Below are 17,072 nucleotides of genomic sequence, written 5' to 3'. Positions count from 1 at the left end.
TCCTGCTTTCAAATCCTTTTCTTTTTGACTAGTAGACCCCATTGCTTACTAACTGAAAATATGGAAATACTGTAATTGTCCCAGACAGGCTACATTTATGCACTATATTTCTGTTTTTTTTTAAAAATGACTTTTCTATATAGGCACAATTTGATATTTCAAGCCAGGAATACCTTTTTGGGGGGAGGGCTCTTTCCCCCTTTTGGCTTCATTGTAAGCACTGATTAGACTAAATAAGATACACTTCAAGGAATTGAGGATAAACGATTTTGTATCATTTTTGATACATGAATTCAGTATTTTTTTCTCCTGTGAAAAGTCTGTAATTCTTGAAAGAATCAAGCTCTTGAATAGCCATGTGAAGTAAAGTATACTCAAAGTCACCTTGTGGCAAGAAGTTTTACACATTCCCCATTTAAATTGGATGTTTGGCTTCAGAATTATGTGAAAGAACCTCAACACCTTAGTTCGTGCCCAGAATTTCTTTTAGAGTTGTACATTAATGTGAGTCATTCCTGGTGATCAACTTCTCTCCTATTTATATTTATACTGTTATGTTATGTTTCTATGGGAAACAATGGCAATAGGACCATCGACTGGCAGGAACACAATTGCATTATTCACCAATAATGTGTGCCACTACAGCACTGTACAATAAATAGTAAGACTATAAAATCCATTAATGCTGTAAAATATTCCTGTACTAAAAATAACCAGTGATTTTATAAGTTTCAAAAATTGGCCTTTTAGGTTTAACAATTCAACTGTTTAAAGTTAATTAAGTTCCATTTAGCAGTTGGTAGTCAATTCCAAATCCTCTCCCCAGCACACAACCAACATAAATGGGCTAAAAACTGGGAAGGTCTGCAAGGGTCAGAGAGGGTAAGATGGAATGGAATCCTCTCCCTGATCAACAGAGGAGCTGCTATGCAGCCATATGACTTTAACAGCCTCTTCAGGTTTTGTACCCAGTCAATCATAGAAAAGAGGGGGTTTGGCTGCCGAAGTAACATAACTGTGGATCCACCTAGGCAACCCCTGTCCCATCGCCAAAACACTCCATGTTGGCACATAAGGTGTGCAGAGGGTGCAGATCTCTGAACAGGCCTCCCATGTAACAGAAACGTTCTGGTTCTTTTTGTATTCTTGTCACATCTGAGGGCCCATACTTGAGCTGCAGAATTTGACTCAAAGAAAGGAAAGGTGGTCCTGTGATTAAAGCTCAGGACTGAGAATCAGGAGATTTAAGTTCTATTCTTGGCTCTGCCAGAGCCTATTTCACCTTGGGCAAGTTTATCTAGATACTACACTTGATCCAAGCTCATAGTCCTAGTCCTAATTACTCCAACTATTTTCATTCTAACTCTGACAATTGCAATCTTGATCCTCTCAAGTCCATTCAAAATGTTATTGCTAAAGTAATTTCCTTGGCTCATTGGTCTATGTCTTTCATTTCTTTGTATCCCTATATAAGGCCTTTCATAGTTTAATTCTGTCTTACCTATCAGTGCTAATATGTAATAAGCCTCTATTCTACCAACAGTGTCAACCTTCATCCCCATGCATGGGAAATATTCCTTATTAATGTCCATAAAGTCAATACATTATTCTCCTTTAAATCTTTTTAAAACTCATCTATGCCACGAGACTTGCAAAAAAAAACTGGCTAGACAGTTGGTATGCTGAGACTTCTGCTTAATATGCTAATCATGATGGCTCTATTTACCTTTCCCTCATCATTTGTTTCTGATCACCCAATCTCAAAAGTTATAAAGCAGAAATATAAGGGATCCAAAGGTGGATGATGAAAATGACTAGTCATGGAAAGACTTTCATATGAGAAAAGACTGGTCTGCTTGATTTAGAAAGAAGATAACTGTGGTATACAGAATAATGAATAACATTGAGAAGGTAAATTAAGTACTCCCATTTACTCTCTCTTATAATACAAGAACAAGTGGCAATCAATTTAATACTGATCAAAGAAAAAAAATTAAACAGTATGTGTCTGACCTGTGGGAACAGGTTACCACTACCATTAAGACTAAAAAGGTTAATTAAACATTGTGTGGCCAATGAGAATACATAAATATTCATACTTCAGACTACACAACCATCACTAACTGGTAGGGAATAAGAAGAAACTTCACCCATCCATTATTTTCCACTGTGTAGTTTCATGCATGTTCCTGTGAAGCATCTGATATAAGTCACTGTTAAATCAGATTCTGGATAATCTGGTATGGTAATTCCTATGCTCCAAATTTCTCTCTTGTACCTATTTTTTCTCGGGCTTACGTATATGAACATTTAGTTCACAGCAAGTTGTGGTGTAAATCATCGTCACATTAGCCTGCTGCGCACTAACTGTCCATAGTGCCATTTGCTCTACCCTACTTTGAAATGGGAGTAGATTAAAGCTTGCTAGGGAACTGAGAGCAGGGTCCACAAAGACAGTTAGCATGTGGCAGGCTAGTGTGAGGTAGATTTTATCACCCCAGCTTGCTGCAAACTAAGTATTCATACAGACAAGCACCCAGTCTGTAAAATGGGAATTCCTACTTCACAGCAGTTTTATGAAGCTCATTTAATTTCATTTTGTAAAGCCCATGAAATAAATGGAAAGAGAGTGCCACTGCACTACAATAATGGAAAGTATAATTTACTACTTTTCATTACTACGTAAACATATTTACAGAATCTGTTTGCAGTACCTCGTTAAAGTTAAATACTAAGAGTAATCTGCAAAGGTTATTTTATTTCAGTTATTTTCTTCACCAATCTTTCCCTAGGGTTAATTGAGCATCCAACACATGCATATCTAAACATATGTCAGATCCTGTGACATTCTCCTCAGTGCCTTTTCCTGATCAATCTGATGCCACAGAATGCACTATTCTGTAATACAGATCAAAAGCTAGCCTGTACCAAAAGAGGGACAGCTAAATTTCATTTACTTAATAACTGAGGAATGTGGTACATTTGCTGGATTTATGTACTGTAATGGTGAGTTCTCTCTCTTCATGTGGACACTACTGAAATAGCAGCTTTGTTCTGATATTTTTATTTTTGATTAAGTGGAAATTGCCAATTTTTGTAGAGAAAGGATAAAAGATTTTAAGAAAAAGGGGATTGAGTTCAAATGAGGGGGGAGTTCACATTTTTGTGAATTCTGAATTGATGGGCGGTATAGCTTGTGTGCAAAGAGGGAACAAAACTTGGTGAGCCACCACATGTAAAATTTCATAATGTAATTTTGACCATTTACTACTTTTCTAGGAACAGTTACCAGTGACCAAAATAGTGTAAAAAATAAAAAATCATAAACCCCTAAAAGTGTACATTCTACCTTTAGTTTTTTTTAAGTAAGCCACTGTTTCACATTTTCAAAGCCAATTACAAAACCTCAAGCACCTTCGAAAATTTCAGCTTAATGGTGTGTAAAAGGCAAAATTATGTTACAACCTTATATTTGGAGCCACTATCAGTGCCTCTAGAATTAGATATAATTTGACATAATGTACCAATATTAGTGTTATTTCTATTTAAATGTACTTTTGCAACCACATTTTTCAATTTTTTATTAACCAACAATGGGACATTTAAAATATTGGAAGTAATATATTCAGTACTCCTTTAGTGCTAAATAATGAATATCATAGTTTAATTGATAAATATCTTTGATTATGTGAAGAAATTTACCTTAGACATTAAATTACTTTTATATAGAGATATTATCAGTTGAATAACCTAAACTCCCCATCATCTCTCAAATAACTGAGGGTGACCTTTGATATTCTCTCTCTGTAGGAAGCTCTCCTATTAGTTGCTTGTCCCTTGATTTATGTCAGGCCACTGTTGTGAGCATAAGGAAATCAAAGAAGAATAGTTATCAGGACCACACAACTTCTTTGCAATAGTTTGATTAGGTATATCGCAGCATGCACAGTGTCAAAAAAAGAATCCCCCTTCCCCAAATGAAGAATTTCAGAAAAACGTTCACAGTTTTTACAAAATCACATACTTCAATAATTAAACAATTAATTAAAAGCTATGCAGGGCAGTAGTTAGAATGTGCCTGAGAAATATTTCCAATAAGATGTGTAATAAAAAGGGAAAGATATAATATGGAGGTAATCCTGTATAATAGGAATAGTACAGAAAACAAAAAATGACAGTTTATATTGATCATCAGGTTTTCCTAATACTGAAGAGAATATACTTTTATTTTCCCCTTTTAAAATACAAATAAAGAATTTAGATATTTGTGATTCAATGTTTATTAATGTTTTTTTGGTATAACTGATGTGATTCTAAATATATATCCTGAATGTGTGTGTGAATATTACATACACTCATGTGGGTAAAGAACAAGTCTATGGGGGCCTTTTTTTTTTTTTTTTTTAAATAGTAATAACTATCAAAGCACTGGGTATTTCCTGAGGATTACTGATGGGCAGGAAGGAGATGATGGCACCTCAGCAGAACCTCAGGCAGTTAACCTTAACAGTTCATTAATCCTCAGGAAATGCCATGTGCCAAGGTCATCAAGGTTACTACAAAATGAAACCAAGGAGACAGGGTGTTGGGATTTTAATGGATGATACAACTTTAACTAACTTACGTAAAGCAATCTGCATGTATTCTCTCCCAACAGTTTCTGCAAATAATAAGGAGACCATCACTATTCAACAAGGCATATGCTTAAATCTCATTGAAGTCAGTAGGACTTAAGCATATGCGTAAAGTTAAATATGTACTTAACTGCTTTGCTGAATAGCAACGTGATTTGAGTGTTTTAATTTGTGTAACTGTTTTCACACATATATGTTTAAATCTTTAGCACTGTGGATAAATTTTCACATATTCTGTCACTTCCATTTTGTACCTACTCTGACAATAAAGCTGATGAATCCTCTAAGTACGCAAGACAATTTCTCAAGAATAGTAACTTAGTAGCATTTATCAAAGAGAGGGTTGTTGTACAATTCTTCTAAGTGGAAGGACCAGATTTAAAAAAAATAAAAATAAAAAAATAAAAGAGTCCAGAGGCCCATATTAAAGTATGTATGTGCAAAAATGTATACCTAATGTTTGTGTATATACTGTAGTTACGTTTGTGTGTGCTATCTAGATACATGGATCAGCAAATGGCTAATTACATGTCTAACTAGCCATTTCTGTTTAATTACCCATTTTGCATGGATAGTCTTTGAAACTGAGAATGCAAATATAGGTGCATAATTGTTCTCACATTTTTGTGCTTTGCTCTTGTATTTAGACCTCCTCCTTTAAAAATGAAAACAACACATAAGCAAGATATAACGTGGGTCTTTTCTGAACAGAGGTATCGGATTTAGCTTTCATGAATGAGAAGGAATAACTAACATATTCATTTCACAATTTACTGCTTTGGCAAGGTGAGAATTCTATAAATGTTTTCACCAAGTTTAAACAAATATCAGTTGAGCATGATAGATTGTCATATCCTTAATACTGGGTGTTTTCTGAAATGCGTTGATCAATTGCTACCAGTCCTACCTATTTCGCATACACAAAACATTGGACTGGAAGTCTAAGATCTGACTGTGACTTTTTCTTCTCTAATATTTGAATGAACTGAAAAGGACTGTTACAGACAGTAAATTCCACAGAGTCTTCTTTGTTACTAAATTAAAACAAAATAAAACCACATAATCTTCTCTTAATGAAAAAAAATGTAAATCCACATAGTTTTTTTTAATTTGGCAGCGTTAGTTTCTATCATTATAAATCACAAAATTCATGAAATAAAGTACTAACAACTACCAAGGATATAAACCATTAGCAAATTCTAAAAATCATATGATTACTTTATACTGGTATAAAATTAGCTCCAAAACTGCTACATATTAACCATATTATATGAATTTTTAAGTACAGGGAAGTTGGAGGGAAATATGCTTGGTCTTAATACACAAAGTTGTACAAATTCTTGTTGATAAAGACCAGATCCTCAGATGGTGTAAATTGACTTCAACTGAGCTATGATAATTTAGACAAGTTGAGGATATGGCCCAAGATATTTAAAAGCATTGTCAGAGATGATATTTAAAACTGTGTGTGCTTTGACAGACTACATAAAAGGACCATATGACACATTTTTTTCCTCAGGAAGCATATTCCATAACGGAAACCACATGCAGCACAATTATGCATTAGATGCCTCGAAATGGAACTGGTGATTACAAATTTGTGTAGCATTAAATTCTCAGGACTCCAAAAGGTTTACATCTTTGAAAGAGAATGACTGTATATCTGAGAAGTCAAGAGTAATCCACTTCTGTGCTACATATGAAAATAACTGTATTTTTTCCTTCTAACATCCGTTTAGCAGGATACCAGAAGGTAAGGAGATGATTATAGTTGTTAGACTATAAAAGAATTCTTATATTCCATTATCCATTCTTATTAAATCTTAAATCTTATTAAAATTAAATTATGGCAATGGGTTATATCATGTCATTATATAATACTGTCACAAAAATGAGAATTCTATTGTGAAAGTCTAATATATTCTTTATTAAAAACATACTGTAAACTACCTTTTTTACCCCATATTAATGAGGTTTTAAACAAAAAGTCATTGTAATGCCAGCCTGTTAAATTTGAAAACTGAGGAAAGGACAAAGCACAGCATTACTGTACAACAATTCAGCTAATACACAAAACCCTGAATTTCTCATAACTTATTCTTATGATAGAGATTGTAAAGCAAGAGAAAATTAATCAAGTCTCCTGGCAACAGTGTTAACATGATGAGAAATAAAACAAATGTTAATCTACTCCTTAGACAGAAATCTCAAATTTCTTCTTGAATATGGTGTTTTAATTCTAAAATTAATTGGATTTCAGATGGCTGGAAACGTTATTAATTAAACATCTCTGTTTTCTTTCTTTTTGTCATTGAGTACAATTTCTATCCACCCATATGATCTTAAGAATGATGTACTGAAGAAGGATCATTATTGCCATTTTGACCATGTAATGTATCTAGGGCTGACTAGCTAATATGTGATCTTTCACAGGTAACAGAGATTCTGTAAATCTTTTGAGTCTGTGCAGGACATAGTCACAGTGTGGCTGGGAGTGCAAACACTGTCTCACTCCCATCTAGGAATTTAGCCCCCCAAAGGGGTGAGAAGAGAGAGAGAGAGTGTGAGGGTCGGACCATGGCAGAGCTGCCCAACTGCACAGAGGATCATGTGTTGCACCCTCTTCTCTCCTAGGATGGTAGAGTTGCTGCCAATGACTCTTATCTTCGCTGTAGGGCTCATGAACAATTCTGGCACAATCAGTCAGAATTCCTCCTGAGAGTTGCTGCTGTAGAACAGCCAGCCTCTCTATTTACTAATGTGGACTGTGGTTAAAGGCACAATTTAGCCAATACAATTGCAGGACCCAGGTCACAGTGCTTCTGCTCCCCACTACTTGTGAAGATGAAAGAACAGTTCTGATCACCCCCATAATGAATTTACACTAGTACAATAAGGGCCAAATGTTCCAACAGTCTTAACCTGGCTTCTGCTTTGGAAGTGTATGTTTTTGCAGCCATATTGCATACCTCTCTACAGCATTTATAGAGGTTATTTTCTGAAAAATTGGCTCTGAATATGTAAAGTTGACACAGTTTGTTGTTAGGGCGAGAAATTAAGAAAATAAAGCATTCAACATTGTAAAAATAGCATAAAGAAACTTATAAAATTAAAAAAAGAAATGAGAATAGTTAAATCGTTTATAGGATTTGTGATAGGGAATGCTGGATGTAGCTAAGGATGTATCAATATGCATAACAACTGCCATTTTTCAGTCACAGAGTTTTCTGCAAAATGATCTTTTTGAGCTGAAATTTTCATTCTTGGTCTCAAACTTTGGAATTCTTTTCATTCTGCTCAGACTCTTAAACTACTCTCAGAACTGTTGCAACCAAGCAACTTAAGAAAAGTTTAAAGGAAATTCCTTCCCGCAGTAAGAACATATGATTTTCACTTGAACAATATTATTCAAGTCCTTTTCCTGCTCCTCAATAATTCAAAAATGGCTTAACAAATGCCTTTCAAATATAACAATAGCTGAACCTCAACAAGGTTGAGTTGCTTTGTTGAGTTCTTAAAAAATTAAAAGTAAAATGACAAGTAACTAAGAATTAGTGACCAACCCCGATAAGGAGCACATTTCCAAAGATTTGTATCATGTCTAAGGATGCCCCTTATGATACTTTGTGATGTTATGAAGTGACACGAAAAAAATGTATATATTTCTTGTTGAGCCTAACCAAAGTATTGGTTAGAAGAAGAGTTGGATGCTTCTCACAAATGAGTTTGATTCCTCCAAGTCAAACAGAAGCATAGATTCCTCACTCAAGTTCTGACTATTCTGTATGTGACCTGAGTGTCCCAGGTGGGTATGGGCCAGATTTTTAAAGCTATTTAGGTGATGCAGCACTCAACATTGCAACGTTTAACTGATTTAGGAGCCTAAATCTTATTTTTCAAAAGTGATTTAGGCACTTACGAGTCTAAGGGCTGGTCTACACTGAAAAGTTAGGTCAACTCAGCTATATTGCTCAGGGGTCACCTTGAGCAACACAGCTGAGCCTATTTTACCCCTGATGAAGACAGCACTATGTCGATTGGGACAGTACCCAGTCTCTCATTATTAGAGTGTGCTACAAGAAGTTTGGACAAGATGAAATGGACTAAACGATGAAGCTGAGTGGTTCATATGTAATAGGAACTAGGGAAGTAAATACACTCAAGTTTACTAAATATCTGAGGTATGTTTGGTTTTCAACTTGCATTATTTAAAAATGAATACGTATTACTCTTAAAAAACAAAAATACCCTAGAAAACTTACCACTAAACGGAGGTTATCAATTTGAGATTCTGTTGTACGTGCTGACATCATTTCCAAAACCCCACCAAAAGAACGATCAGTGTATTTACACAACAGAGAAATCCAAAATACTGAACTTTTTCAGATATTTTAACAGAGCAGGAGCAGCTCTCATGATAACTTGAAAGCAAACCTTTGAACTCCAGGGCTGCTATTATTAAGATTTATTATCTTAATTTGGTTTCACTTTCCATGAAAACAGTGAGATTAATCAGATAAAACCTTTTTTATAGGTTAATTATGCTTATACAAAGATCAAACCAAAGACTTTTCATTTCATTGCACTATTAATTCTTACTGGTTCTGTTTCTCAGTTTAAACTGAAAACATGGAACAGAACAGCAACAACTGTAATTTTTCAGGAATCTATTAAAAAGCAAACACACAATTGTCATTCCCCTGAGGCTCAGTTCCTTTAAAGGGCCTTTCCACAAAATTCACTTTTTTTCATATTCTCTGTGGTTCCCTTCTTAGTCAGACATACCAACAGTAGCTGTGAGCTACTTAGTCAGACATACCTAAGTAGCTGTGAGCTGGTTTTTCTTCCACAACTTTGATTCTTCTTGCTCCTGCAGGTATCACCAAAGCTTCAATGTAACCTAAGCATGCGATCAAATGTTGTAAGTTAAATACAAAACTATAGAACAGTAGAATTTGCATTTTTTAACCCGCTATTTGTTTAAATCTAATATTTTATCATATTTTCCAGGATGTCCTGTCATAAACAGCCTTTACAAAGATAGCGTGTACTGTGAACGTCCAAAAATAAGTTCACATAAAGGGTATGTTCCATGGTCATTGTGATTGACTGCTATGAATGCTAATAGGAGATGCCCATATAGAGCTAGAACATCAAAGCTGTTGAACACTTACAACTCTCATTGACTTCACGGGCCCTGATACAGCAAAATATTACTTTAACATGAGCTTTATTTTAGGTTTGTGAGTAGTCATAGACTGTCTGGGAGTCAAGGGTGCTCAACACTTCATGGAATCAGGCCCATAAACAAGGAGAAAATATATCCCTCTGTGTCTTTAATTAGCACTCCTATATGAAATAAAATACTTCAAAGATAAATTTCACAAGGCTTATTCTCTCTCCACTTCATGAGATAAGGAGATGGAACTGCTAGGTTTCCTGACGGCCCCATTAAAAACTCTGAAACATTGAAAACACACAATTATCCATGTGATGTGCTATATATAACATATACTATGATCTATAGCCAAATGAACACAATCAAGCTGATATTCCTTCAAAAAGTTCTGGGGGCAGAAACCACATGGATGAAGTTGGCTCCAGATAAATGGAGTGCTCTATCATGATGGGCACTTGACGCCCATGATGGAATTCCAACATTATGTGGCATGTATAATTTTGATGTTGAAGGGTATAGTTGTGTTTATTTTAGATAAAATGTGGTTTACAGGGTGCTTATGCATAGGGAAGCATGCTGTGGCTCACTGACCTAGGAACATTCTGGAGAAGGCCACGGGGAGGGGTGTGAGCTCAGCATGTGGACTGGAGAACTATAAGCATGTGATAAACAAACCCATATATGGGTTTGTTTAACTCTGATTGGTTAGAAGTTCATATTATGTAAATTGTTATATAACTTGTTATATAAGCACCATGTGCTATAAAGTAGCAAGGGGAGGGGCTCCTGGCTGGAGGGACTCTGCCTGATTCTTGGTACCAGGGGCTCTCTTTTGTGCACATGTTGAATAAAGCTTTATTGAATTGAATTGAATCGCATTGGATCGAAGTCCCCTGATTCTACCCAGCATCAGACTCACTGGGAACCCCCAAATCCCAACAATGTTCTGGTTTTAAAGAATTAACAAATAAAATACATTGAATGTGGTTTCTAGATCTCCTGTGTTCCTTTACCATACTCAACCCTTATTCTGACATAGATCTGAGCTTACAATTGTGCGTATTAATAACTTGGTGAACTTTTAAGTTATTTTTTTCAGTTAATAAGAAAGTAGGATTTGTTAAAATGTTGCATAGTCAGCTGCTTTAAATTAAAAAAAATGGTTAAAAGGCAGTGCAGGGAACTAGGTATTGGTGCAAAGCTATATCTAATCAGAAATTTTATTTATGAAACAAGACTTTAAAAACTCCTAGACAGACCTCACAGAATAGATGACTTTTCATTTTGTAAATGTGGTTGTCATATGAAATTATATTACTGAGTATTGACATCATTGTGCCTGATATCCTATAGCTGAAATGCAATTATCTCATTTAAAGTAGTATATTTTTTAAAAATTGTTAAAAGTTAATTAATTAAAATTTCAGGTTCCAAAGTTAGAAAATATCTCTTCATATAATCATGCTTAAAAGTTGATTAGTACTGCTTCATGATATTCCTAACCTAAAATCCTGCAATATATTTGGATATTTATCTGTTATAAATGCGAGTCGACAGATTTTGACTGATGTGGTCAGCTACCTTTTCTATAGCTTTGTAGATTCAAACTTTGATCTGTAACTGAACTTAGCAACTCTTTCTTTATATGTTTGTAGTCTTCAGACTTGTGTTTCAGTTTTCCCTGTCCTACATTACCTCCAGCCTCAGAAAGGGCTAAATTCAAGTATCTGAAGGCTGTGTCCAATTTTCTTTTCTAAAACACTGCTTAGTTTAGTCTAGATTGCACTGAAATCTCTCTATTTTTCAAACATATACTTACAGTCTGCTTCTCATTATACTATCTTGTGCAAAATAATTTACTCGCTATCTTGAAATTTTGCAAATTTCTTTAGAAAGAAGCAGAAATCATAACTACACACAAACATTTCACAGCTGAAATAATGATCTGTCAAATGCATGTTCAGATAAAGGATTGTTCCAAATGTGTTTGCTTCTAGACGCAGCAAAAGGTGAACAACCTTATGGCTTTAGGCCCCAATTCTGCAAACACTTATGTGCATAAGTCATCCCATTCAGCTCAATGGAAACACTGACATATGAGAGTCAGATCAGCCCTTAGCTGCTAAAACATTTCAGAAATGCCATTCAGATTTATTATTCACAATTTTATACTCATGTTATTACACTTTATAAGAATTTTTCCTTGGACATTTGTCCTTCATATTCTTTATTTCTTCTTTTGGTTAAAGACTTTGATGTAAGTGATGTATAGTAATCTGGATAACATTTATTCTCAAGAATGGTAAACAAATGCAGGTACTGAAGTGGGGGTTACTAAATACTTGTTTCTATCTGTCAAAAACAGCGTCTTCTATAAAATAGTGTCCTTCATACTGGGGGAAACACTATTTTATACAACTGCAGCCAATGCAAATTAGATAATTCCTTCTCTATTGTAATTTAATAAATACATAACAGACAGCATCATTTTACAATTTCTTCATTAGAAAATTTTCATGTGAATTCTCCACTCACATCTCAATTACTGCATATCATAATCAAACAACAATCAATAGCTTCACAGAAGTTTTCTGCAGCTCTCTGAACATAGTTCTCAAGAACTTAACTGTTAAGCAAAAATGAAGCATAGTTCTTGACACACAATTCCATCAAAACACTGCATGGTTTCTTAAGTAAAAAATACGCAGTTATACCTGCTCCTCTGGTATGGTTAAAATCGCCTTTAATAACTTTGCATGATTTTCCATTACCATTGCAGACACCACAATGATCTTCTCGTGCCAGAGATCCTAATATTCCATCACAGCCAAATTTCTGTGGAGAAAAATAAACCTATCATTGTAATTAAGTGTAGGATTGTGTGTTTAGACTGGTGCAGTGCTGTCCCATCACAGGGAGAGCACCACAAGGCATTCCAGATGACAACTTGCCTCCCCCCTTTAGAGGGCATATGCAACTTATTAACAAGCCACCACCTCACTCATGTGGCTGACCAGTTCTGTTGGCTGGTGTATATAGGATGGAGCCATGTCCCAGACCCTTCCTTGCTCTGCCCCTTCCCCTTTGTGGCACCGTGCACTCTTGGGGGTGGTCAGGACAGCACAATCCCTCTGTTCACCTGATCACAGAGTCAGTAGCTTTATCTGGTGCTTACACTGGCTGTGCAAAGCAGGGAAGGTTCTTTGGGCTCCTCTGTATACGCACCCACACAAGGGTCAGGCACAATCTGACACCAAATATTTTACTGTGCTAGTTACTATATTAAAATAAATGTGAATGTGTTTGGAACTTGTATTATGTACTTGGAAATGTAACCTTTACTGATGTTTTATTGAAAGGCTATCAACACAAACACTAACCTTAAAACAAGAAACATTTATTCTAGCAGTACACAAATTACTTTGCTATGCTTATTTCTATTCATAAACATCATTGCTAATTTGATGATAAAAAACAGATTACACTGAATACCATATGTGGTTCTTATATAAAAAGTCTAGAGATCCCAGGGTAATCAGAATGAACTGTATTCTTATAGGTGCACTCATCCAATGAAACCAATAAAACCACCACTCCTCCTCATAAATCATCAAGGCCAGGGAAGAATAACCATAAAAAGAGAAATTACTGTGAACTGAAATCTGTTCATGTTCAATTACATGATAACTGTAATTGCATTTCTCCATCAGAGTTCTTTTAAATTAAAGACAGGAAAGTAACAGATCAGGATTTTCAGATGAGAATTGTATGCCTATTTCCTATTACCACATATCTAGACTAGGATAACACGGACATTTTTAAAGTGTATAAGTTAAAGTGTTTGAATTAACATGTTAGCTGGTTAAGACGAAACCTACACATTAAAATACAACTTGCCTCATTTACAACAGGGTTTTATAATGTGTTGATTAAAACTTTTAACTAATACTTTTAAAAAATCTCTTTTTATCCTAACTTAGGCATACCCTGATGTGGCAGGGTTTAGAGGATGCCTGTGCAAAGATCTCACACACTGCAATAAAGACAATGACTGAGTGGTGTAGGGCTACACACTATTGAATTAGGAAGGAGTCAAAAAGAAACCTGTGGGACTAAAAAGAAGGGAGGAGGATGAAGGACCACCAAACAAGACAAAGAAAGAGCAGCTAGAGAGATACGGATTTGCACATACCAAATGAAACTTTAAGGCAATTTATGGCATAAACTTTTAGTAACATGCACAGAATTAGTATTAAGCTTCTATTATACATGATTCAGGCCCCTGGGTTGTCATTTACCTTGACCTGTAATTCTATATTTCTGGAAATCAGGCTGAACTAAATATACACACACACTCTACATCAGTGTTTTCCATGCTTCTGAAAGATAAACCCCTCTTCAAGAAAATGAAATCAATCATCCACTGCCTCACTCCCACTAAATGTTGTTAAGATCTGCTCATCTGAATGTATACATTTTTTGTGCTGTCTTTCCCCCCGACCCCAGCTAGTCCTTCAGGTGCTGCTCCACATAATGTATTGTAATAAGTGAAATGAATTTAAAATGTTACATTTTTATATAGACATAAGAGAAAGACAGTGACCCAGCTCTGGACATTTCTTATGCAATATTATAAAAGAATTAACATGTACGTACAGTATGACAAAAGTTGAGTCTAAAGGATTGATTTATACCTGGCATCTACCATTTGCGCAGATATCTAATCCATGCTGACCACAAGAAGTCCCATCCATCACCTTTTCTGTTAGAAGAATAGGTTGATCCTTTCCAACAGGGGAACAATACAATGCACAAGGCTTTTCTGTAATAGAAATTGATGAAAAAAAATGCCAAGTTAGTAAAACGGATTTAATAAAAGTAAAATTCTTCCAAACCGAAGTTTTTAGTGGTGGTGCCCAGCTTTCTTAATTATATTAATCGACATTAATTATAACAAAAGCTTATTTCATTTTATTTAAGGCAAATGAAAAAAAGATACTGAATCTTTCTTCTACGGCTCCTCTTCTTGTTAGAAAACAACTGTATTAAAATCTTCAGTCTACATAATATACATTATGTTGACTGCTAGAATTAGAAGAATATGCGCATTTTAGCTGTCTAATATTTTGATTGTAAGAGGAGATTACTTACTTGTGTCTTGAGGTTCTTCAAGATGTGTGGTCCCTATTTGTATTCCAAACGTGAGTGCGCATGCACGCCATGCGCTGGATCAGAAAGTTTTCAGCAGCAGTGTCTGTTGTCTGCCCGGGCACCTTACTTTGTAACATGCTCCAGAAGAGGTTATAAGAGATTGTGTGGGATGATGCGCCCTCAATCTCCCTCTTATCACTGAATAGAGAGTCCACAGCAGAGGGGATGGTGGGCGAGTACTGGAATACAAATAGAGACTACACATCTCAAAAAACCTCCAGTTACAAGTAACTCTTCTTCTTCTTCAAGCGATGGTCCCTAAATGTATTCCAAACTCGGGTGAGTATGAAACAGTGATCAGCTTAGAGGTGGGTGTGAGGACATGGTAGGTAAGGCTGACTGCAGGACGGCATGTCCCATGGTTGTGTCTGCCCCCTGGTTGATGGTGTAGTGTGCTATGAAGGTGTGGATGGAGCACCAGGTTGCCGCATGACAGATCTCATGCCAGGGGACGTCTGCCAGGGAGACAGCAGTGGTTGCGTGTGCCCTTGTAGAATGGGCCACGATTTTGCTGGGAGAGCACACAGAACATTCAGTAATGGACTTAGGGATCCATTTGGATATGCGCTGTGAGGAAAGGGCTTGCCCTTTTGACCATTTTGCAGTGGCCATGAAGAGGTGTGGGGAGGTGCAAAATGCATGAGTCCTGTCCAAGTAGAAGGTCAGTGCCCTATGCAGGTCCAGGGAGTGCAGTGTCCTGTCCATGGGAGTGGTGTGCAGCATAGGATGGAAGACCAGGAGATGGATGGACTGGTTGAGATGGAAATCAGAAGCAAGTTTTGGGAGGAATTTAGGGTGGAGGCACAGGGAGACTTTGTCCTTATGGAAAATTGTATACTGGGGGTCAGCCATCATGGCCGCCAATTCACTGACATTCTGGGTGGAAGTGATTGTCACAAGAAGACTTTCATAGATAGGTGTGTGAGGGAGCATATGGCCAGTGGTTTAAAGGGAGGCTTGGTGCGGGCAGACAGAACTAGATTAAGGGTGGGGTGAGGGTAAGGACCGGTGGGAAACAGTTCATCAGGCCCTTCAGAAACCAGATCGTGGTAGGGTGGGTAAACACCGACTGTCTATCCAGTGAATGGAGGAAGACACTAAGTGCCACGAGGTGGACACAGATCGAGCTAAGTGCGAGGCCCAAGTTCTTAAGCTCCAGGAGATAGCATAGGTCATTGGGCATGGAGATGGCCTACAGGGGAAGGTGGTGGCATTGCACCCAGGAGGTGAAGTGCTTCCACTTCATGGCATAACATGCCCAGATGGAGTCCCATCTGCTTTTCATAAATACACAGCGGACAGGTGACAAACAGGCATTGTCTACATGTGAGCCCCATCCAAAAACCAGACTGTCAACTCAAGCGGGCCTGTGCTGGGGTGTCGAACTCTTCTGTTGTCATGGGTGAGGAGGCTGATTGATGAGCAGGCGGACAGTCTTAGTAGATCAGGAAACCAGAACTGTCTGGGCCAGCACCTGGCTACCAGGATGACTGTGGCTTGGTCTCAGAGGATCTTACGCAGGAACCTGGGAATGGAGGAGAACTGGGGGAAAGGAGTACCAGAGTTTGTCACCTTTGGAGTCTCGACCCCTGGTCCCTCTGGAGCAATAGAGGGGCATTTGTGGTTTGCTTGAGTTTCCAATGAGGCACGACAGATGGAGTAGAGAGTGGGGTTGTGGAGTTCCCACTCGTGGTTGAGGTATCAGGTCTGCCTAGTGCATCTGTCAGTGAGTTCCAGGGCATGATGTTGTCACAGAAACACTAGTTCCAGAGCCTTCATGCAGAGCGGCCAGGACCTGATGCAGTCTTGTTTGTTTATGTATGCCACTGTGGTGGTGTTGTCCGAGAGGATCTAGACATGTTGATTGTGGATCAGAGGCGGGATCATGTGACAAACCAGGTGGACCATGTGCAGCTCCAGAATGTTGATGTGCATGTGTGCTTTTCGGAGAGTCCATGTCCCTTGCATGGCATGGCCATCTAAGTGTGTGCCTGACCCTGCCAGGGAGGTATCTGTGGTAAGCGTGGCTGTAAGGATGAGAGTAGTGA

At 37.1% G+C, this 17,072-nt stretch overlaps 1 protein-coding gene across 1 annotated transcript in view; it reads right to left on the bottom strand.

The window, feature by feature from the left end:
• The window catches only part of ADAMTS19 (ADAM metallopeptidase with thrombospondin type 1 motif 19), a 249,934-nt gene that overhangs the window by 50,069 nt on the left and 182,793 nt on the right, over positions 1-17,072 (bottom strand). Inside the window, exons 14-16 of the mRNA XM_032795450.2 lie at positions 14,508-14,635; positions 12,528-12,648; positions 9,454-9,534 (exon numbers count right to left, since the gene is read on the bottom strand). Coding sequence (XP_032651341.1) covers positions 9,454-9,534; positions 12,528-12,648; positions 14,508-14,635 — 330 coding nt within the window. The remainder of the gene's footprint in view (positions 1-9,453; positions 9,535-12,527; positions 12,649-14,507; positions 14,636-17,072) is intronic.

Source organism: Chelonoidis abingdonii, chromosome 6 (genome assembly GCF_003597395.2).
Source record: "Chelonoidis abingdonii isolate Lonesome George chromosome 6, CheloAbing_2.0, whole genome shotgun sequence".
NCBI classification, from domain to species: domain Eukaryota; kingdom Metazoa; phylum Chordata; order Testudines; family Testudinidae; genus Chelonoidis; species Chelonoidis abingdonii.
Note: the sequence above shows the minus strand (reverse complement) of the source record. Positions and strands in the feature narration are given on the sequence as shown.